This window comes from Heterocephalus glaber, unplaced genomic scaffold (genome assembly GCF_053883595.1).
Source record: "Heterocephalus glaber isolate CG9 unplaced genomic scaffold, H.glaber_assembly_v1.0 deba00001781, whole genome shotgun sequence".
NCBI classification, from domain to species: Eukaryota; Metazoa; Chordata; class Mammalia; order Rodentia; family Bathyergidae; genus Heterocephalus; species Heterocephalus glaber.
The window spans coordinates 5304970-5327224 of NW_028258467.1; the positions used below are offsets into that span (position 1 = coordinate 5304970).

Consider the following 22255-nt stretch of genomic DNA (forward strand, 5'->3'; position numbering starts at 1 on the left):
TTCCCGGCCAGCCGGCCGCCCCCTCCCCCCCCCCCCCCCCCCGGCGCGCACGCCCCGCCTGGCAGCTGGCGCCCGGGGCCTGGGGCCGCGGCGGCGGTAGGGGTTTGCGAGGAGGGAGGGCGCGAGCGAGCAAGAGCGCGAGGGAGGGAGGCAGGGAGGCCGCCCCTCGCGCCCCTCCTCCTCGCCCTCCTCCGAGGCCGCCGGTCCCTCCTCCCTCCGCCTCCCTCCTCCTCCCTCCTCCTCCCTCCTCCTCCCTCCGCCTCCCTCCTCCTCCCTCCGCCTCCCTCCTCCTCTCTCCTCCCTCCTCCTCCCTCCTCCCTTGCTCCAAGACATCCCCGCACGGCCGGGCCCCCACGGCCACCTTCCCTGCCCGAGCTGCAGATGTGGCGGCGCGGCCGGGTGCCGGGCGGCAGTGCCAGGGGAGCCTGCGCCCCGTGAGCCTCGCGCCCCGGCCCCCGCCCGCCCCGGCCCCTCCCCCGCTCGCCCCCCGCCACCCCCAGACCGCTGGAGCCCGCAGCCGGGAGCCGGGCCGCCCCCGCCGCCGAGGTAGGAAACCCCCGGGTGTCGTGCCTTGGGGACCTGGACCGGGTGGGGGGGTCTCGCCTGCCGCTTGGGGGTTGCGGAGCCTGAGGGTCGCCTCCCTCTCCCGCGTCAGCGCCTCGCCCCGGGCCATTGTGAGCCCTTGCCGAGGCCCCTGCGTTCGCTTGCTCACTGGCTCGCGCGCTCCCTCCCTCGCCGGCTCCCTGGCCCCGTCCCCGGTCTCTCGGTCTTTCTCCTCCCTCTTTCCCTTCCTTCGTCCAGAGGCCGGGCCGAGCCGCGGTCGGGGCCGGGGCGGGCGCAAACTTCAGCGGGGAAGTTGGGCGGCTGCGGTGGGGGCACGCGGCGAGGTGAGAGGGGGCCACCCTGCGCCTGAGCACGAAGTTGTCTGGGGCAGCCGGGCAGCAGCCCCTCCCCAAGGCTGCGCCCGGGCTGTTTCTAGGAAGGGGTTTGGAGGGTGCCTTCCTTGTCTCGGGACGTCTCCCTCCTGGTGCCCCTCGAACGCCCCTGGAAGGGCCAAGAGGGGATTATCCTTGGGGGTCAACACTGGGAGCTTGGTGCTCTCCTGCTTTTAGGGAGGAAGCAGGTCAGGGATCTGGCCCGTTGGAGTAGGCAAGGGTAGCCAAAGGCGCCTGAGGTGGGTCTGGAGGGGTAGAGGCAGGTGCATCCCTCCCTCCCCCCAGGGAGATGCCTGCGTCTGCTTCCCGCTGGCCCCCTGAGGTGGGGCCGGAATCCAAGCTGGCACCTGGAGACCTTGGCATACTGCCCTGCTCAGCAGGGTACTCAGTCCACAGCAGGGCAGCATGCCGCCTGTCTGCCTGTCCAGGAGGGCCCGCCCAGCTGGGCCAGAGGGTGACCGGGAAGCAATGGTTGCAGGGAGCTGCCCAGCCCTGCCCCAGGGCCTGGGAAGCTGGAAAGGATACTGGGAGGAGCCCTGGGCCCCCAGCCATCACAGCCCAGGATCTTGGCTTTGGAGGGAATGCTTGACATCAAGGGGACAGCCAGGCTGGCTGAGGACCTGGCCAAGGCCTGGGCTCCAGCGGGTCTTTCTGGGCAGGGTGTGATCTGTGGTACTCAGAGACTGGCACTCTGAGTTGTCAGCAGCCATCCTGCTGTTCCGGCATTCTGGAGGGAAGATGCGGCAGGGAGTCCAGAGACCTTGTGCTCTAGAGTGCTTCCCAAAGCCTTCAGGCTTAAGGAATGAGAAAGTGGCCCCTTCAGTCTGCTCACTCATCCACCCCTCCCCAGGCCCCACTGCGGTGCCACAGTACCACAGCTGTACCAGCCCAGCCCACACATCCCTCCCAGGTGACCTCGAAACCCTCCCCCTCTGCTCCTTCTCCCATCTGGGACCAGGCTGGGCCTCCCTGCTGGCCCTGACCCACTCTGGAGGCGGGGCTGCACCTGGGAGCCCCATTTCTCAACCCGTTTCTAGCTCTACTTGACCCTTCCTGCAGCCAGCCAAGCAGGGGGCAGTGTCAGGGGGTTGGGCTGTTGGTTTTTTGGGATGGAGCCTTGTTTTCCTTGGCTTTACCCCTCCCCCTCCTTTCCGGAGCTGCCTTTAGTGCTGACCCCATGTGCCTGCCTGCCCTTCCCTGTCTGTGACCTTTGACCTTTGGTGTTAAATCCCTCCAGCTGGGGCTCTTTGGCCCCTGAGTGACCCTGGTCCAGGTCCCCTGGGGGACCTCCCTGCTCCTGGCTCTCTTTTCGGGACACCTGCCAGCCCCTTCCTCAGTGATAGGGAGGGGGTATCCTGGGAAGCCAGACAGTGAGTCACCTCCATTCCAGGCATCACTGCGTTTGGGGTCAGTGGCTTTTAGGGATTTGTTGGAGCCAGGCCACAGCCTGTAGGATGAATGGGAAAAGCCTTTGGCCTGGGAGGCTGATGTCCTGGGTTCGAGTCTTGGTGCCAGATCCAATGGCCAGCCTCCTCCTCTCTCCTGGTCTCAGTGTCCTCATCTGTAAAACCAAGGGTTCAGACAAGGTGAGTTCCTGTGCTCCAGCTTCCAGGAGAATACTGGACAGCGGGTGGGAGAAGAGGAGAGTGGGTAAATCTAACAAAAGCCAACTTTCAATTATCTGTGGGTGGAATCAGTATGAATAACTGGATGCCATAGACATCTCAAAACCTCACTTTAAACAATCATGTGAACTGAGTCCCCCCAAAGCTTTTGTTTCTAAAAAGCCCAGCTGTGAACTGGTAGCCACAGCCATTTTTTCTGCCCAGGCTCCACTTGCAGGAAGCAGGAGTGGGGGACCGGAGGGTAAACTAGTCTGCTTGAAGACAAAGGTTGGCTAACCCTCCTCTTTGGGCCAGGAAGGAGGCTAGACCCCACTTCAGAGGCCCCAAGATTCCTTCCACCGTCTGCTGGCTTGGTCATGGCCCCAGGCAGTGGGAGGGTCTTTTGGCTACCTGATCCTTAGAGGGTCTGAGCTGTGGTGTGGAGGCAAGGATGTGTTTTCCCCATATTTTCCCATGTGTATTTCCATCTACCCACTGGACTTGCCTGGAATCTGAATTTTCTACTTGGGTGAGGGAGTACCACCAATGCTAAACAGTTTGGGGCAATCCCAGGATGAGGGAGGTGGGCAGCGGCTGTGACTGGGGGACCAGATGTTGAGGCTGGGGCAGGCCTCTCTTTGGGATGTATCTGGAGTGGGGCTCTTTGTGAAGCCTGCTGGGAGTTGAGGGGGGTTGCTGCTCCAGGCCTGCCCCTCCAGCCCCACGTGCCTCTGCAGCTTCCGGTATTCCGGGGAAGGCTAAGGAGGCCCCTTGCCCAAGTGGGAAGTTCAGATTCCAGAGAAGCCCTGAGTTGGGTGGAAGGGGGGTGGGTGGCACGGAGCACCAACTTTTCCAAGGCTGCAGGAAGCTCTCCTGAATCCCTTCTCTACTTAGGTTATGGTTTTTGTATTTCACAGTAGATGACTGAAGTCAGAGGGAGCCCCTCAAAGGTACTGGGGGGGTGGTCTTCCCTTGACCCAGCTAAGTGCCTCAGGAGTGGGGGGTTCTATGCTGAGAAACTCTTCCAGTTGGTGAGGTGTCTCTGGGACCAGCTAGAGAAAAAGAGCTTCCCACACTCTGTCTAGTTATCTCCTCTCCCAGGGGCTAAGGGTCCCCAGAGATGAGCTGAGGCTCTGTGTCTGGGTGTTCACCTACTGGAGGACACCAGGGCCAGTTGGGGGGGGGTGGGATACCCATTGCTGTACTAGCCTGCTGCCTGCCCTGGGTGTGGGTACCACAACCCTAGCAAAGCTCTTGGGACACAGCTGCTAATCCAGTGCTGCCGCCTGTGTGGCCCCACCCTGAACAAACTGATGGGCTGGAGGTGGGCCACTGCTTTGACCCCAGGAACAGGAAAGGACCTGGTGATGCTGGCGGCGTGGGTGTCTTCTGCAGGGGAACTGTGGGCTGCCCCAGGTTTTTCTCTTGACTCCAACTTAGCCTCGTAAGTCCTTGCTGTCTCTACAGAAATCCACTCTTTGGTCTCCAGGAAGGTGGGTTTGGTGGGAGCAGTGAAATAGGTTGAAGGGTAGCACTGGGGGGACATCTTTTTAAGGACCCTTGAAAAAAGTCCAACCAGCACAAATGCCTTCCACTGGCCTGGTGAATTTTCCAGGAACCTTCGTCCCTCACCTGAAACAGTTGGGTTAACCTTGTGTGAGAGACACATTTACCCTTACTTGACAAATGTGGAAACTGAGGCTCAGGATGGAGAAGGGCAAATGGACAAATGGGAAATGGCCCTTTATGGCTGGGGGTCCTGCCACTTAGTTTTCCAGCTTGGGAGCAATAGGTTGTGCTCTGGATAGTAGCTTGAGCTGGCCCACAAGCAGCTATGTGCCCTGGAGAGCCCCCCCAACTCAAGTCCTCCCTGGGCAATGGGAGGTAGAAGTTGAAGCCTGGACTTCCTCCCCAGTCCTGTTTTGGAGCTCAGGGGTCTTCGTAAGACAAGGGTTTCCAGGAGCCTGCTTCACAGCAGCCCTGAGGGAATCCAGAGGCCCATCCTGGGAGACCTTTCTTTTGGTGTCCCAACTGAGACACCTCCCTATAAGCCTCCCCAGGCTGGGCAGGTGCAGAGGACTTGGCTCTAGTCTTCTACTCCTGGTCCCTCAGAAAGGGTGGAGGCTTTGGTTAACTGGTGTCTAGTATGGGAGGAGCCTGTGAGGCACAGATATGGGACGTGATTCTGGGTGAGGAAAGGGGGCTTGCCATCTCCTCCTGGTGGTGGGTGAGCAGAAGGGACTGAGAATCTTCCAGGACTGTGGGGACACGTAGTGTGGGCTTCTTTATGCTCTTTGTTTTTGCTGACTGAGAGGCAGGTAGTGCCCACCATGGGGAGGGGCTCAGCCTGTGAGTGTGACATGTGCTTACACACGTACTCCAGCCTTGGCAGATGGCTGCTGGGGAGGGGACTCAAACCCAGCTCCTGGTGCCCTCCTCTAGACATGGTCAAGGGTGGGTGGGAAGCTGGTCCAGGCCCTAGGAGACAGCTGAACCGACTAAGTCAGCCTATGGCTGGGAGCCTCCAAGAAAACAGTCCTGCCTGCCAGACAGGGTCTCCACGAGGGTACCATGTGCACACAGATTGGCACCTCACTTGTACCCTGGCCGTAAAGAGGCTATTGGGGATTGCTGGGGGAAATTGAGTTTCTGAGAAATTTGGGGGCATGGGTCACATGGGGTCAGGGAGGGAAAGAATGGAACTGGAGTCTGGGGCTGTCTGGTTCTACCCCTGAAATAACAGTTCTGCCTGGAATATTCCTCACTTCCAGTCCTTCCCCTGTCTAGTGCAAGAGCCGGGCATAGGGCAGCTGTGTCTGGAGGAATCTTCTCTCCCTTGCCCTCATTGTCCCCCTGGGTCAGCCGGCAGGTCTTTGCCTAGGCTAGTTCTCCCCAGAGCCACATCCTCCTTTATCTGAAATGTCAACCCCTACAGATCCAGGCTTACTGACTCCAGCTGTGTTGTCCCCTCTCCCCAAGGCTGTAGGTTCCTCCGTCATCCTTCTAGTTCAGAAGTTTCTCTTAGCTCAAGGCTGGTGGCTGTCTGCCTGACAGTCCTACCCTCCTGCTATGGGAGGCCATGCTCCATGGATACCCACTAATCAGCCTGCTTGGTCCTGTGGACCCTGGACTCTCAGGCCCTGAAGCAGGCCAGGCCTGGCAAGACCCTGCCCAGGGGGTGGTACACTTTGAAAAACAGAATAAGGATGGATTTGGAGGCTGCTTCAGCTCCTAGATTTGCTTTGTTGCCCAGAGTGGGTGAGCAGGGACTGGCAAGGGTGGCCTGGGAGAAGGGTGTGCGGTGGCAGCCAGAGGTCGTGTGGTGCCTTGGCAGTGCCTGGTCTTGCCTAGCTAACTGGAGCTCTGTGCCAGGGCTGGGTGGGAGTGTCAGGAGATGAAGCTGGGCCTTTCCAGGCATCCCAAATAACCAAGAAAATCCACATTGTGCCCTCCACCCTCAATGTATGTACCTGGATCCTTTGTCCCAGACAGGAGGAAGAGACATATCTGCCAAGGGAGGAGGTTCTGCTTCCAACCTTGACCTTGGGAAGTCACTTCACTCTTTAGGCCTCAACCCTCCTCCACTCTCCCTACCCCCCTACCTCACCTGGGTGGTGGGGACAAATGAATTAACTCATTCATTTGTTCAGCAAATGTCCACAGAGGACAAAGTGTTGACGAGGAGTAAAGAGCAGGCATGATATGATGTGTAAGGGGAGTAGTTAGGATGTTCTAGGATGTTTTAGCTCCAGTTCTATTCTAGGCCAGCCCCATCCTTTTACAGTGGGGAAACAGACCCAGGGCCTTGGCCTACCTCAAGTTGAGTCAGGGCTGGTTTGGTGACTCTGGGTCCCAAGGACTTCATTCACATCACTGCCCAGTTCACTCTGGTTGGAGGAATGAGTTTGGGGCCAGGAGGTGTGGGAAACAGTGGTCAGCTGGTATGGTCTTCCCTTTTTTTTCCTTTTCTGTGTCTTAAATGCAAGTGTGTATGTGGGGGGGTTGGTATTGGGAGTTGAACCCAGAGCCTTTGCCTTATGCTACACTCCCAGCCCTTTTAAAATTTTTTTTATTTTGAGGCAGGTCTCACTAAGTTGTTGATTTGCCCAGTGTGGGCTCAAAATTTTGATACTCTTGCTTCAGCCTCCCAGAGTGCTGCAATTACGGGTGTGGAGATCTCTTTTTCACCCACAGTGGGATTGGAGCTTCCCAGGGACCCAGGAGTATCCCTATCCACTCCAGGCCTCCCTTCATAGAAGGCAGCTTCAAAGGCCAGGTGCAGCGGGGAGACTGTGTGGGGCTGAAGGTCAGGAAACAGTGCACAGGACACTGTGCAAGAGCTAGGCATGCTCAAGAGCCAGTGACATTGTGGTAGTTAGTGATGCATTAGTGAGGACTTGGACACAGGGTGGGCATAGCAGGCATCATAGAGCCACTATTAGGGAAGACAACCTGCCTTCAGCCTTGGGGATGGAGGCAGATCCTCTCAGCAGGCTCTTGGGCACCTGGCAGAGTAGCCCATGAAGAGCTGCAAGAGGATGAATGAGGAAAGACTTGATGGAAGAGGGGGCTAGAGGAGAATGACGGGCGGGGGGGGTGGTACGGGGACAGGGAAGGCTGTGAGGCAGGAACTGGTTGATTCCTGAGAGATCAGCCTCAGGCTCTCTAGAGGCAAGGATGATAAGAAAGGGGTGTGCTGAAGGGGAGGTCCCAAAACAGGAGGCTCAGGCTTGAAAGGGCAGGTAGTACTCTGCTGTGTACAGCACTCTATGGCTTCCAAGTACCCTCTTGGTTCTGGCCAGCCCTTCCCACCCCTTCATGGGCCTCCTCTGCTGCCTCTTCCGTGAGTCCATGTTTCTTGGCTTATGCAGCCCTGGGCTCAAAAAGATTGGGCTTTGGAGCAAGAAGGTGAATCTCAGCTCTGCTACATAGGAGCTCTGTCGCCTTGGTCAACTTCCTCGTCTGGAAAATGGGAAGAAGAGCATCTCTTTCGTAAGGCCAGCAGGATGAACCCAGATGGTACGTGAAGGGCATGCTGGCTGGTCCTGGGCTATGAAGGACCCTATGCTCCCTCTGCTGTAAGACTCTCCACCCCATGTCCATGTGGCTGATTCATATCTGCCCCTCAGACCTCAGCAGAGCAGTGCACCCAACACTTTCTTTGCTGCCCAGTGCCTGTGCTCCCTCAAGGCCTAGTTCCATCTGACTCCTCTGTCGGTCGTGGTTGTGTGTCCTCATCCCTCCCTGCCCCCCAACCAACAGAGGGCCTGGTGTTGGAATGCATGAATGAGACAGGAGGGAAATGCCAAAGTCCAGAGCCTGCCTGACCCTGACCCCTCTTGCTCTCTGAGTTGGCAGGTGCAATTGTTCCCAGTGGCCAGGTGCCTGCCCCAGGGTGGTTGGAAGAAAGGGTCACAGGCATAGGACCCCCTGGGTCTTAGGTGTCTGGGGTCCACCTGCAGCCAGACAGTGTGGGAAGGGGTTTCTTGAGTCTTGGATTGTGACACTGGAGCAGGGATGTGTTTGTGTACTGGTGTCACACATGCATGCACCTGTGTGGGGGTCCTGAGGATGACCACATCCTACAGGACACTGACTAGTGCCTGAGCTCTCCCTCAGAGAGTTCTGATGAGTGCCAAGCTGTGCTACCCCCTGAGAGTGGCAGTGCTGCCTTGCCTGGCCTTGTGGGTGTGTGTCCCAGTCTGGCTTCCCTGGTGCTGGCCCCTCCCAGGGATCTGGGCGGCCTGCTGGCACAGCCCTGTTGTCCTTCCCTCTCAGCCAGGCAGGCGGGGGTGGGGGCTGCTTGGCAGACTCCTTTGGCGGAGGCCCAGTGTAGGCAGTGCTTGTGGCCCATGTACTACCCCCCCCAAAAAACTGGGCAGACAGGAAAATACCAGACATAGTTGTGCAAAGGTGGCTGCAGGCAGGCAAGCAGCAGGGGGTGGGGGCCGCCTGATGGGGGCCCAGGCCAGCAGGATGAGGGGAAGCTTCTGTGCCAGGCTAGCCCTGCAGCTGGATCGCCATGTGTATCTGTATGAGTGTGCTGGGCTCCCTGGGCATCTAGCAAGGAAGCACATGTAGTAGAGGCTGGAGAGTGGTGTGGGGAGCCAGCCAATGTGCCTTCTAGTTCCAGCTCTGTCTGAACTATCTGGGTGACCTTGGCAAGCCCAGCTTACTATGTGAGGCACCTCCACCCCAGGACCCAAAATGAGAGAATCCTCGGGGCTTTCGGGGCTTCCAGTTGTTGGCATCTTCCCAGTGGCAGGCAGAGGGCTGAGACTTGTCTTGCGGGATGCTCTGGATCCCTGGGACCATTATCTTGGCACCTGAGTTACCAAGAGGAAACCAAAACAGAGAGTAACAGACCTGTTTGAGGTCCCCAGCCAGGGGTGGCACAGGGGACTACAGCCAGGTAGCCTGACTCTGTGGTCTTGTGCTGTGAACTTGAAGTAGCTGGGGTTCCTGGCACACACCATCCTCAGGTGCTGCTCAGCTGGGTACCCAGTGTTCCCACTGGTACAGGGTGCTGGTGAATGTCCCTCTTGGATAGGCTTCCTATGAAGCCAGAGATTTCCTGGGAAGGTGAACCCCAGGCCCCTCCAGGAAGTGCTACCCAAGCCCCTCTTCTGGGATATGCCGGTCCTGCCTCAGGGTTGCCACTTCCCAGCCTGGAGGAAGACCTATATCTCCAGGCTGATGGAGTCTCTCCAGGGCCTCTTAGTGCTCAGTCAGGCTCTGGACAGTGGCTAGGGTCTGCAGTGGTCACGCCACAGGGCAGCAGACACTCACGGCTCTCTGAGAGGCATAGGCCAGCCAGTAGCCTTGGCAAAGCCAAGGGTCTTCCAGTTTGGGGTAAGACTGTAGTGTCTGTGGGCACAGAGGGGACAGCCAGTTCCCCCACTGAGTTGTGGACAGCAAAGGTGATAATTCATATGACAAGTTTTACTAAGCACCCACTGTGTGCTTGGATCTGTTCTAGGTGTTGCATATCACATCCAATGGGAAACAGGAATGACTGGATCTGCAGCATTCTACTGCTTTCTCTTTAAAACCCCATGTTGGATCTTATTTTTTGTTTTGTTTTGGTTTTTGGCACTGGGGATCGAACTCAGGACCTTGGGCTTGCAAGGCAGGAGCAGCGCCACTGAGCTAAATCCACAGCCCTGGATCCTGTTATTTTTAGCATCCCCCACAAGGCCTATTTCCATCTGATTTCTCTATTGCCCCCCACTTTACAGATGAGGATGACAAAGCTCAGGAGTCAAGGGCAGGAAGCCGCAAAGCTAGGTTGGGGCCCCAGGTGGTCCATCCCATATTTGGAACCCTGCTTTGCTGCCTGGTCTGGAAGGAAAACCTTGCCTCTGCCCTCCAGCCCCTGCTGCTGGGCAGCCAAGGAGGGTGGAGTCTTTGGCCAGAGTAGGGAGCCACAGCCAGTTCCCAGGAATGCAGGGCTGTGGTACCGTTTGCTTTGGCAGCATTGCTGCCCTCAGCTCTCCAGGCCTCCTGGTGGGCCCCCTGCTGGGTCAGCCCCTCCACCCTCTACCCACTGCCTGTCTCCTACCCCTCCTGGGCTCTCTACCTAGCTCCCACAAGCCCCTGGATAGGGAGAGGATGCCCAGTCTGAGTCTTTTGACCTTCCCCATATCCAAGAGCCCAGCTTTCCAACAGACAAGGCATGTGACTCTGGACAGGTCATTTAATTCGTTTGAGCTTCAGCTTTTGCATCTGTAAAGTAGGGATGAAACAGCACCTGCCTGAATAGGTGCTGACAATCAGCAGCTAGCTGTGGGTACTGTCATGGTGATACACACCCACAGCTCCTGTTCTTGGGCTTGCCATTGACTTGTGACACCTGGGGAAGTATTCCCTCTGGTACTGTTTCCTCATCTGTAAGACCAGAAGTGATGGCCCCTACCAAACTGAGGGTCATTCACACAGCAGGGCCTATGTGACAGGTACAGGCAGATCAGGGTCTTGTGTCTGCTGTGAACTTGTAAGAGGCACAGACTGTATCCCCAAGTCCTAGGTTGGACTTGCCACAGTAGACCAAAGCGGGGAGCCTTAGGAGTATCCCAGGAATAAGGAGTGTTCCTCACTCTGCCGTTGACAGCACTGATACACTCATGGTGACTCACCTGACTCCTCACTGCTGTGGGGTGGGCAGGGATACAGGCTCCCTCCTTTACAGAATGCAAGGTCTTCTGCTTCTGCCAAGGAGACTAAGCCCCAGCCCACAATGCACCTTTACCCTTCCAGGTTCAGGGCCAACCAGCTGCCCTTCTTCCCTGCTTGGGGGCCTTCATCCAGAGCAGGATTCTACTTGGCTACCATTAGCCTGGTGATCTTGAGCCTCAGTTTCCCCACTGGATTGGGCTTTCTGGTTGGGAAGGAGTGTGGGGAGGAGACAGCTCCGCCCAGGCTGCCCCAGCAAGCCTCAGGCCCTGCAGCTGGGGGCCCTCAGCATGGTGCACAATAGCAGCCATTGTCTTGGGGGGGGGGGGAACACCCTCTGGGTGACCCCCTGCCCTGGGGTGGGAGAGGGTTGTACCCCACTCCTACCGCCCCCGGTGGTCCCCACACACCCCACATGGCCCTCCCACCAACGAAGCTTCCTTTCCCTCCCTCTTCTTTAATTAGTTCCTTTTGCAGCTGCATAGGGCCAAGGCAGTGTGACCACTGCCACAGCCTCCCTGTGGACCCTTGTGGGTGGGGGCGACACACAGCACACTGGCCAACACCAGCCACGGCATGAATGTCCTGAGTCTTGGCCTTTGGTTGCTGACTGCAGCTCCACGCCGCTGCAGCAGAGGCACACTGTCATCCAATCTGTGGGAAAACTGAGGCACGGGGAGGTTCTTCATTAAGGCCTAGGCCAGGGATTTAGCACAAGGTCCCAAGTTTGATCCCCAGTACCAAAAACAAAAACAAAAAACCCCAAAATACATTAAGGCCTAGAGAGAATTGGTGTAGGCCAGCCAGTGTGCTCTGCCCTCCGCACATTGGCACTGAACCCTGCCAGCACTCGACTCTGAGAAGGCCAGGCTTCTGTCCTCAGGGACCCTTCAGGGACCACACCACTCCAAGGAACAGACATGCCCTAGGGCTGGATCTCACATATACCTGGGGGCTCCTGGTCCAAGGCTGGTTAAGCTTACCCTCTTAGAATGAGGCAGGCAGCTGTATCACCCTTCACCATCCCCTCACCTTCCTGTCCCTGCTCCCCTCTTCCTGAGCCTTAAATCAGGTGGTGGCATGGCTGGCCCCCAGTTGCTTGACTTCAGGCTTCTAGAACCTGGCTCTTGCCTGTCCCCTTCACCCACCCCAAGAACAAAGAGCAGAACTGAGCCTAGACTGGCTGCTGCCGGCTGGGGGTGGGGAGGGAACACTTTGAGGTTAGCCAAGGTTGGAGCAGGAGAGAGGTCACAGGACCTTTTCTCCCTGAGGGGCTGCCCTCCAGTAAAAAAATCAGTGTGAGTAAAAAATCAGTGCGGGCCCGCCGAGGATGTGGCTGCAGGGAGGTGTGGGCCTTGGGGCGGCTCCTTCCTCCTCCTTTCCCAGGAGGGGGAGGTAGTGCCTGGGCTGGGCCCTGGCTTCCTTGGGAATGCACCCCTGCCTCCCTGGGCAGAACTCTGCAGCAGGAAGTGGGGGTAGGGTGGGGTGGGATCCCTGGGGAGGGCCTGCTGTTGTGGGGAGAGTGTTAGAGGTTTCCTCCTCCTATCTTGGGGGCTGTGCCTGGCCTCACCCAGGGATATAAACTTCTCCTGGGGCCCTCCCCAGGTCTATGGGGCAGGCAGTATCCCCTGCAGGTCCTAAAACCAAAGTGACCCTTCCCAGCTCCCTCTGGCGGTGGTGGTGGTGGGGCAGGTGCCAAAGGATATTGCTTGGGCAGTGTTGCCAATGTCCACTTGAATTCCTAGCTCCCTGTGGTCCCATTCTCCATATTGTGGGGCCAGGGTGAAGACAGGGTCTGTGGGGAGGCCTGTGGCCCTCGGCCAGCAGAAGGACCAGGCCACCAGCCCTTCCTGGCTCCTGAATTCTTAATCAGCATAAATATTTACTTCCTCCCCTTCCAGGCTCCTAGCACAGAGGAGCTTCAGGGAGGTTGCACTGGGCCTGTGTCTAAAAATAAACAGGTGGAAGGACAGGCAGACATACAGACAGACATAACTGTCCACTGGGGGTTGGGGGAAGTCAGGCAGAGGGAGGCTCCCTGCCCCCACAGGAACGAAGGGGGCCCAAGGCCACCCATCCCTGTCATTCATCTACCTGCCAGCTGGGGTCTGGGTCCTTGAGAGGGTGGCACACTGCTGTCCATGCCCCTTGGTACTGCTGCGAGCCCCTGTCCAGGGATGGCCTAACTGATCTGACAGCTTTAATGGTCAAGTCACAGATCTGGGTTTCATGGCCAAGAGCAGCGGGCTGTCCATGCTTTGATGACACAGGTTTGGGAGGCTTGACAGTCTCTCTGTGTCCAGAGACTCCATGTCAGCAGAAGGTCTTGAGTGAGGGAAGGGACAATCTTGTTTCTGGTGTGTTTGTGGGGGCCGAGAGGAAGGATGACATGGGCTGGGGGCCAAGTGAAGACGAGATAAAGTGTTGGCCTAGAGGAGTGAGTGGGGACGTAGGGCTGACCAACTCCGATGGAAAGCATTCAGGCAGTGCTGGATTCATGTGGGCCGCCCTAGCACCCAAGGACACGTGGGGAGGGGGCATCTGAAGTACTTTCCAAATGGTGGTTATGCCCACCACGTCTACCCTTTTGTATCACATTCAGTGAGAATTAGAGGATATCACAGTGACACTTGGTTAGCAGAGAGATTTTTCAAGTGCATCAGTCTTGACTAGCGAAGGCCAGGAAACTGGGGAATTTCTCCCCCATGTGGGAAGAGATTGTTGCTTGGAAAATGAAGTGTGAGTTTGGAGGGGAGAGTGGGTCAGTGGAACCCATGAATCCATTTATATGTGAAGACAGTTACACCAGTGAGAAATTCTAAGAAAATGAAATTACAAAAACGGGCATGGGGGCCGGGAATTTAGCTCAGTGGTGCCACTGCCTGCCTCACAAGCACAAGGGCCTGAGTTCAATCCCTGGTACCAAAAACAAAAAACCCCAAAAAACCGGGCATGGTGGCATACCTATAATCCCAGCTCTTTGGGAGGCTGAGGCAGGAGACAGCATGGGCAATTTAGTAAGTTATCCAGACTGTGTCTCAAAGTAAAAAATTAGAAATTGGCTGGGTATGTAGCTTAGTGCAAAGGCCCTGGGTTCAGTTAGCAATATCACAAAAAGGAGAGGGGGGATTACAGAGTGAAAGTTGTAACAGAATAACTATCACCAGTAAAAAATAACAACAAAAATAGGGTCAGGGATTTAGCTTAGTGGCACCGCACATGCCTGGCAAGCACAAGTCCCCGAGTTCAATTCCCAGTACATATATATTTTTATATACAGTTGATCCTACTGTACCAAGCCTGCCCCCATTGGACTGGCTTGGCCAGTCCCCAGCTGCCCCCTGGTGGCAGGTAGGAGAAGAGCCCCCAGTGGTTTGTGGATGCCTCTCCTTGGCCTCACCTGGGAGGTGGGGCTCTTAGCCTAGTTCCCTTGGAAATGACACAGTTGCTTGCTGGCCACAGGTGGGCACTTAACAAGTTAATGGCTGAGAAATACTAAGTGTCTTCTTGGAGGAAGGCATGGAGGCTTGCTGCTCCCATGGCCTCCTTCTGGGTCTTTGGGCTCAGACTGGACAGACCTCCCCCACAGTGTGGTTCCCTACTCTGCCAGATAGGACTGTGCTAGCCAGGTCCTGGGAGAAGATCTGTCTTTGAGGTCTTGAGTCTGTCTGGTAGCTCTGCCACTTCCTAGCTCTGCAACCAGAGGCACTGTCTCTAAAACTCAGTTTCATGGCAAGATGGGGGGTATGAATGCTGAGTATGATGGTGCACACTTGTAATCCTTGCTACTCAGCAGGCAGAGGCAAGAAGATCGTGAGTTCAAGGCCAACCTGGACTACATAGTGAGACCTTGTCTGAAAAATAAAATTTAAGAAAAAAGGGCTGGAGATGTAGCCAGCAAGAGAGCGAGCACTTGCCTAGCATGCATGAGGCCCTGGGTTTACACTTTAGCAGAGAGACAGTGAGAATGAATGAAAGATTATGTGCTTGCCTCCCCCAAAAGATTCATGGGAAGTGATGCAGAACTTGAGTAGACAGCTGGTTCTCTCAATAATTCCTGGTGGCTAAGGCTATTGAGTGTCTCCCTACCCTACCCCCTCCCATTTCCTGTGTGCTTTAATGGGTGTAGTCTGAAGAAGAGCCTGGGGTCATGGTGTCATAGCACAGCCCCTATCTTTCCCCAGGTTCCTGTCTGAAGACCAGTTTGTCATCCCTTTTTGCCTCCTGCCCCCTCTGACACTAGCCACTCATCACCATGCATTCCTTGGACGAGCCGCTTGACTTGAAACTGAGTATCACCAAGCTCCGGGCGGCGAGAGAGAAGCGGGAGAGGACGTTGGGTGTGGTTCGGCACCGCACTCTGCACAGGGAGCTGGGCCTGGTGGATGACAGCCCCACACCTGGCTCCCCAGGCTCCCCACCTTCAGGTATAGCACAAAGCAGGGATGAGGGACTTGGATGTGATTGAGCCATGGTGATAGGAAGGATGGCCAAGGTGTGTTCACAGGACATAGCTGCAGTTCCTTGTAGCTTTGGTTTAGAGTGCCACACACATGTTGTCCATCCATCCTCCCAGAAGTTTAGCTTTGGATGACGGACCTGAGGGCACCCAGATCATGCAGCTGGCACAGAAAGACAAATCAAACTGAGGGCCTCTAGGAGAATGTGATAGTTGGGTGTGGGGCATCCAAGAATAAAAGCAACAGTCCCGAGACCTCACTTTCCTGGACTTTGAGATGGTACAGCTTGTCAACCAGGGAGAGGGAGTTTGGGGACTGAGCCCAGCAAGTATGTCTCAAAGAGTGCTTGTTGCTTGTGTCCAGTGTACAGTCACCCAATCTGTTCTGCCTCCATGTGGACCCTGAAAATCAGGGTCTGAGTTAGGATTGGGAAGCAGCCCAACCCATATCTCCCATTTTATAGAAGGGAGTACAAGGGACCTGGCAAAAGTTCTATCACAGAGAGCCAGGTGTCCTGTGTTCAAGTTCCTATTCTGTTATTTACCTGTGTGGCTGACCAGTCCCATCTGTGAAATTGGTGGGTCCTACTTCCTATCGTACCCCATGACTGAGTTCTCATGGGAGTAACATGAGAGACAGTATCATCACATCTGTTAGCTGCATAGGTTGCTCCCTAGATACCTGGGGATCTAGGGTAGTGTGTGGAGATATGGCCGATGTCTGTTCCCAAGGTCATCATGGAGATACAGGGACCTGGCCCAAGGCTTCTGGTTCCTGGCTCCAGCACCTCCTGAATCGTGTCTTTCCCTTAGGCTTCCTGCTGAACCCCAAGTTCCCTGAGAAGGTGGATGGTCACTTTTCTGCTGCCCCTCTGGTGGACCTCAGCTTATCACCACCATCTGGACTGGACTCTCCCAATGGCAGCAGCTCACTGTCCCCTGAGCGCCAGGGCAATGGGGACTTGCCTCCAGTGCCCACTGCTCCGGTAAGGGGGGGATGAGGGTTCTGGAGAGAGAAAGTGTATTGGTTCTTGGGGGCTCCATGACAAGCACTATACAACTGGCAGGCTCAAAAAAGAAATGTGTTAATCTCTCACAGTTCTGGAAGCTAAAGTCAAGGTGTTGGCAGGGACAAGGTCCCTCTAAAGTTCTAGGAAGAAAGCCTTCCTTGCCTCCCTAAGCTTCTGATAGCTTCTGGCAATCTGGCATTCCTTGTGTGGTAGCTGCATCCCTGCAAGCTCTGCCTCCATCTTCACATAGCTACTCATGACTTCTTCCTCTGTGTGTCCTTCTGTGTCCATATTTCCCTCTCCTTTCTGTTATAAAGACACCAGTCGGTGGGTTTAGGGTCACCCTAATTCAGCCAGACCTCATCTTAACTTGACTTCATCTACAAAGACCTTACTTATTTTCACATAAGGTCACAAGCATCAGTATCCAAGATTAGGAGTTGAAAATATCATTTGGGGGACACTATTCAGTCCACTCCAGAAGAGGACAGAAGGGGTCTGGGACTGCCAGAGGGTCTCAGCAGGGCATTAACCAGCTCTGTCCCTTGCCTTCTTACCCTAGGACTTCCAGCCACTGCGCTATTTGGATGGTGTCCCCAGCTCCTTTCAGTTCTTCCTACCCCTGGGCTCTGGGGGTGCCTTGCACCTGCCTGCTTCTTCTTTCCTCAACTCCCCCAAGGACAAGTGCCTCTCGCCAGAGCTGCCCCTACCCAAGCAGCTGGTGTGTCGCTGGGCTAAGGTGAGTGGGGGCCAGGAAGAGTGGTGGGGCCCAGGGTTGCTGTCCTGCTCAGACCCTGCCTGGCCCTGCAGTGTAACCAGCTCTTTGAGCTCCTACAAGACCTGGTGGACCATGTCAATGACTACCACGTCAAGCCTGAGAAGGATGCGGGGTACTGCTGCCACTGGGAGGGCTGTGCCCGCCATGGCCGCGGCTTCAATGCCAGGTGAGGGAGCGGGAACAAGGGAAGGAGGGAGAGGCTGGGTATGCAGTGAGCTTAGTGGCCCCATGCCCTCCCCGGAGCAGGTACAAGATGCTCATCCACATCCGCACACACACCAATGAGAAGCCACACCGCTGCCCAACCTGCAACAAGAGCTTCTCCCGCCTGGAGAACCTGAAGATCCACAACCGGTCTCACACAGGTGAGATGCCAGTGAGGGGGTCTCAGCCCATGGAGAAGGGCCGGACAGGTTGGAAGCAGAGGCAGGGAACTCTAAAGCAGGACTGGACCTTAGAGATGAAGGGCAAACTAGATGTGGTAGTACATGCCTATAGTCCCAGCTAATTGGTAGGCTGACGCAGAAGGACTGCCTGAATCCAGAAGTTCTAGAGCAGCCTGGACAACACTGCAATGCCAAGCACCACCACCCAAAAAAACAATTATTTCATGCAAAGTCTTTGAAATCTGGTGTGTATCTTACCCTCTCATAGCACATCTCTATTTGGACCAGCTGGATTTCAAATGTTCAGTGAAACTGTAGCAGCTCAGTTAAGTTTGAGCCATTTAGTGTAAGGCTGCCAAATAAAAAGGGCAGCCAGCACTCACTACTCTCCATAAGCCAAGCCTCTGCAAAGGCTTTATATGCATTTAAGTAAATTATTACAGTTGGGTGCAGTGGTACATGTCTGTAATCCCAGCACTCAGGGTGATTGAGGCAGGAGAATCACAAGTTTGAGGCCATCCTGGGCTATATAGTGAGTTCAAGGCCAGTCTGGACTACACAGCGAGATCATCTCAAAAAAAAAAAAAAAAAAAAAGACCAGGATGCAGCTCAGCACCACAGCACCAGCCTGGCAAGCTTGAGGTCCTAAGTTTGATCCCCGGTACAAAAAAAAAATTACCACAGTAAAAGACACACTGCCATTAACCTCTCCTCAAAATACTCCTCCTTGCTTTGAACACACTTATCCCATCATTCCTGCCACTGTCTGAAGCAGTTCTAGAAGTTCTCTTTTTTTAAAATTTGATACAAGGTCTCACTATGTAGTCTAGGCTGGCCTTGAACCTGTAGTGAGCTTCCTACCTCAGCCTCTCAGTGCTGGAATTGCAAGTATGAGCCACCATGTCCAGCTGAAGTCCTTTTTTGGGAGTGTCTTTTAAGAGGTGTAATAAAAAATATAGTGAATGCTCCTGCTGAGTGTGATCCAACAAAAAGGCAAGGTTGGAAAAACATGAATGTGTCCCTGTCCGCCTTATTCGATGGATACGGCACCATGTGCTTCTGGCTCCTCCCCAAAATCAAAATGACCAGGAAAGGTAAATTTTTTTTGTTGTTTTTTTTGGGTTTTTTTGGTACTGGGGATCCAACTTGGGTCCTTGCACTTGCAAGGCAGGCGGTGGAACCACTGAGCTAAATCCTCAGCCGGAAAGGTAAATGTTTTGAATCAATTCAGGACATCAAAGTACAACAATGCATCTAAAGACACTCATGAAAGATGACTTCTAGAACTACTTCAAGAAATGGCAAAAACAATGGGATAAGTGTGTTCGAAGTGAGGGGGAGTATTCTGAGGGGGATTAGTGGCAATGTGTCTTCTACTACAATAGATTTTTAAAATATATTTTTTAACATTAACTGTATTTTTTGATAAACAACTATGATCTCCAAGGTCAAGTTCTGCCCATTGAAGTTCACCCAATCTGTAGCAAAGGAACTGAGGCTTGCATAGAAAGGACACAGCAGAGAGCTGGGCCCTAACCATGCTGGGTCCTTCCTGCTGCCCCTACCTGGGTCAGATCTTGAGCCAGGTGCTAAGGATACCTCCCAATTAGACAGCACATGCTCTGGGCGATGTGGGAGGGGGCTGGATGATGTGGGGGTGGGAGGGATGAGATCTCTCACAGGACCTACCTCTGCAGGTGAGAAACCCTACATCTGCCCCTACGAGGGCTGCAACAAGCGCTACTCCAACTCGAGTGATCGCTTCAAGCACACTCGCACCCACTATGTGGACAAGCCCTACTACTGCAAGATGCCAGGCTGCCATAAGCGCTACACGGACCCCAGTTCGCTGCGCAAGCACATCAAAGCCCACGGCCACTTTGTGTCCCATGAGCAGCAGGAGCTCCTGCAGCTGCGCCCACCCCCCAAACCGCCACTGCCTGCCCCTGACAGTGGCCCCTACGTCAGTGGGGCCCAGATCATTATCCCTAACCCTGCTGCCCTCTTTGGAGGCCCCAGTCTACCTGGCCTGCCCCTGCCCCTGGCCCCGGGCCCCCTTGACCTCAGTGCCCTGGCCTGTGGCAATGGTGGGGGTGGTGGGGGTGGAGGGAGCATGGGCCCTGGGCTGCTGAGCCCCGTTCTGCCCCTCAATCTGGCCAAGAACCCACTGTTGCCCTCCCCCTTTGGGGCTGGTGGACTGGGCTTGCCTGTGGTCTCCCTCCTCGCTGGCTCCGCTGGCGGCAAGGCTGAGGGGGAAAAGGGTCATGGGTTGGTGCCTGCCAGGGCCCTGGGTATGGAGGGCCGCAAGACTCCCCTTGAAAGGACGGAGAGCATTCGCTCCCGGCCAAGCCCTGATGGACTCTCCCTGCTGCCGGGCACTGTGTTGGACCTGTCCACGGGCATCAGTTCAGCAGCCAACAGTCCAGAAGCACTAACCCCTGGCTTGGTGGTCATCCCACCAGGCTCTGTGCTGCTCAAACCAGCCGTGGTGAACTGAGCTTGTCTGCCCACCACCTATGCAGTGCAGCCAGCAATTCCAGGCCCCTGCCCGACAAACAGAAACTCTTCTGCGAAACAGCAATAATATTCCACTGCCCTGGGGCCTGGTGGTTGTGTTCCCCAGGCAGCTGCAGCCTCAGATGAGGGGGCAGCAGGGATGGTGCTAGAAGGTCACCGCTGGCCTTCCGGCTCCCAAGTGAGGACCTGGACTTGCCATCCAAGGAGAGCCGTGTTCTTGGGTGCTGAGGCCTCACTCACCTCTGGCCTCCTGCCTCATAGTTTCTGAGGGCCCTTTCAGCCCATCCTCCACCCTGTCTTTCTTGACCTCCTACCCTGGTGCTTCCTTCATCCTGTGGCTGACCTTGGCAGGTCACCTTCCCTCCCTATTTTGTCTACTTACCAGCTAGGGGCCAGCAGAGCCTGCTGTCCAAATCCCAGCAGTGGGGGTGGGTAGGGTAGCATCTACCCTGCCTTCTGGTGTCAGGCTCCCTTGCCACTCTCTTCATGTGAGCCATAGGAGGAGTCCCCAGGGGTAAGAGGTCCTCCCTCACCTAGGCTCACCCAGCCCCTGCCCCAGCTTCTTGACCCCTTTCCCTCTAGCCCAATCCTCTGGAGGGAGAGCAAGATAGACGCAGGCCAGGCTAAGCCACAGGAAGACACCTCATACTCTCATTCTCCCTTCCTACCCCTATGACAAGGTGCCTCCCTGACTACTGGAGAGGGAGGCCTGCTTGGTCAGCTGCCCCCACCCCTCGCCCAGCCTAAAACAGACAGCACTGCCAGAAGGTTGGCTGTACTAGAAAGAGAAGGAATAGTTGACCACTCACCTGTCCCTGAACCTGGGATCTCTTCCCTCTGCCTTTTGGGCACACTGGAAGTATGGGAAATAGGTCCAAAAGATCTAGCCCTCTGGCCCAGCCTGGGCTCCATCTCCACTGGTCCAGCACTAGAAGGGAGACTGTGGGACACCTCAGGCCAGGAGGTAGCTCCAGGTCTGGGGATATCAAATCATGGCATGCTGGGGAGGGCCTGAAGAGAGGGAGATTTCTAGTAGAGGCCATGGACTGAAGGTCTTGGGCTTGGGGGAGGCCAGGCCTGGCCCCTCTGTTGAAAAAGCTGGCTAAAGGAACCTGACTTGGGACAGGATTGCCTCCTTTAGCTTTTCCCAGCTGAGCTCTTTTCCTAGAGGCAGAGTCTCCACTCCACTCCACTCCCACTCAGCCAGATCCCTTAGAATTTGTGCTACTCAGAATAGAGTCTAGCTGTTCTTCAGGGGCTAGAATAAGTCAAGGACGCTGGAGACGTGCTCCACAGGCCCACCACCCAATCCCAGGAAGTTGGGCCCTGCAACTGTTGTAAGCCCACCACCACTACCACCAGGCCTCTTGCTGCTCCCTCTCTGTCAGCAGCTGGGAGCTCTGGCTTCTAGGCCAACCCTGCCACTAGACTCCAGTGGTCAAGCCCCTCCACCCCATCTGCAGAACAAAAGAGCTGCCAGGTGGCAGTGAGGTCCTCAGTAGCCCCACACTTCCTCTGAGCAGCTCTGCTGACCCCACCCTTTGCTAGACTGCCCTTCTGCCCCAGAGGGGTCACCCTGATCTGGCCTGCCTGGCTGCTGGGCCTAGGGACTCCAGCCCTGACGGCCTGGCCATGTTAGCTCTGCCCCTTGAAGGGGCTGTGAGCAAATAGGAAGGAGCTGGTCTCCTTTCTTTAGGTGCCACCCAGCACCCAGGTAAACACCCACCCCACCCCAGTCCCTGTCAGGGTCTCAGGCCTTAAGTCCTTGGCTGGGGGGTTATGGGCTTGAGACTCAGGCCCAGGAGCAGAGGAACAGGGCACTGGAAGGTGATATTAGCTCAGCATGTGATTCTGTGATAGACCAGGCTTGGAAGGGCCGGTAAACTTTTTGTTGTTGTCAGTTTGTTGTTGCACATTCCAGGATATCAGTATTTTAACAGGTTCTAAGTGCCTTTCTATTGTAGCTTATGTTTTTCCTCTTCTTGGCTCCACTGCTGTTAGCATAGAGTTTAAAAAAAAGAGATAAGCTAATGACTATAACAATATATTCCTCCATGTGAGAGGAAGTTTATAAAGAAACAATAAAAGTGAGTTACAAAGATGGTTTCTGTGTCATGGACATGCCAGGAGCTGGACTCCCTAACCCCAGGCCACCCCATCCTATGACTGGCTGTGGGGTCCCCCAACTAGCACCAAAGACCAAAACCAAGGTCTTTCTTCTGGACCAGACAGGTGCCACCCTCTACATGTGGCCAAGAGTGCTTAGGGGAGATAGGCGCCAAGAGCAGAGCAGAGACAGACTCGACTGTGCACATTACAAGGTTCAGGTCCTCAACCTGCACTGCCTGCCATGAATGGTGAGTGGCACCTCAGTCTAGTGAACTAGGTGCTGAG

General features: G+C 55.6%; 2 protein-coding genes across 6 annotated transcripts in view; one reads left to right on the top strand and one right to left on the bottom strand.

The window, feature by feature from the left end:
- The window catches only part of Coro7 (coronin 7), a 100593-nt gene that overhangs the window by 3764 nt on the left and 74574 nt on the right, over positions 1-22255 (bottom strand). For both annotated transcript variants that reach the window (XR_015447875.1, XR_015447874.1), the window contains one exon: positions 2315-2496. The gene's annotated coding sequence lies outside the window, so the exon portion shown is untranslated. The remainder of the gene's footprint in view (positions 1-2314; positions 2497-22255) is intronic.
- Glis2 (GLIS family zinc finger 2) lies at positions 295-21965 on the top strand. Of its 4 annotated transcripts, none has more exons than XM_004864781.4 (7): positions 295-546; positions 14955-15138; positions 15984-16156; positions 16743-16919; positions 16991-17124; positions 17202-17323; positions 19042-21965. In XM_004864781.4, the coding sequence occupies exons 2-7, from the start codon at positions 14967-14969 to the stop codon at positions 19839-19841; spliced, it is 1578 nt and encodes a 525-aa protein (XP_004864838.1). In that variant the 5' UTR covers positions 295-546; positions 14955-14966; the 3' UTR covers positions 19842-21965. The 4 variants fall into 4 exon arrangements, with proteins under 4 accessions (XP_004864838.1, XP_012921034.1, XP_004864839.1 ...); XM_013065580.3 differs by having other exon boundaries at positions 296-546; positions 14896-15138; XM_004864782.3 differs by having other exon boundaries at positions 301-546; positions 14896-15138; positions 17205-17323.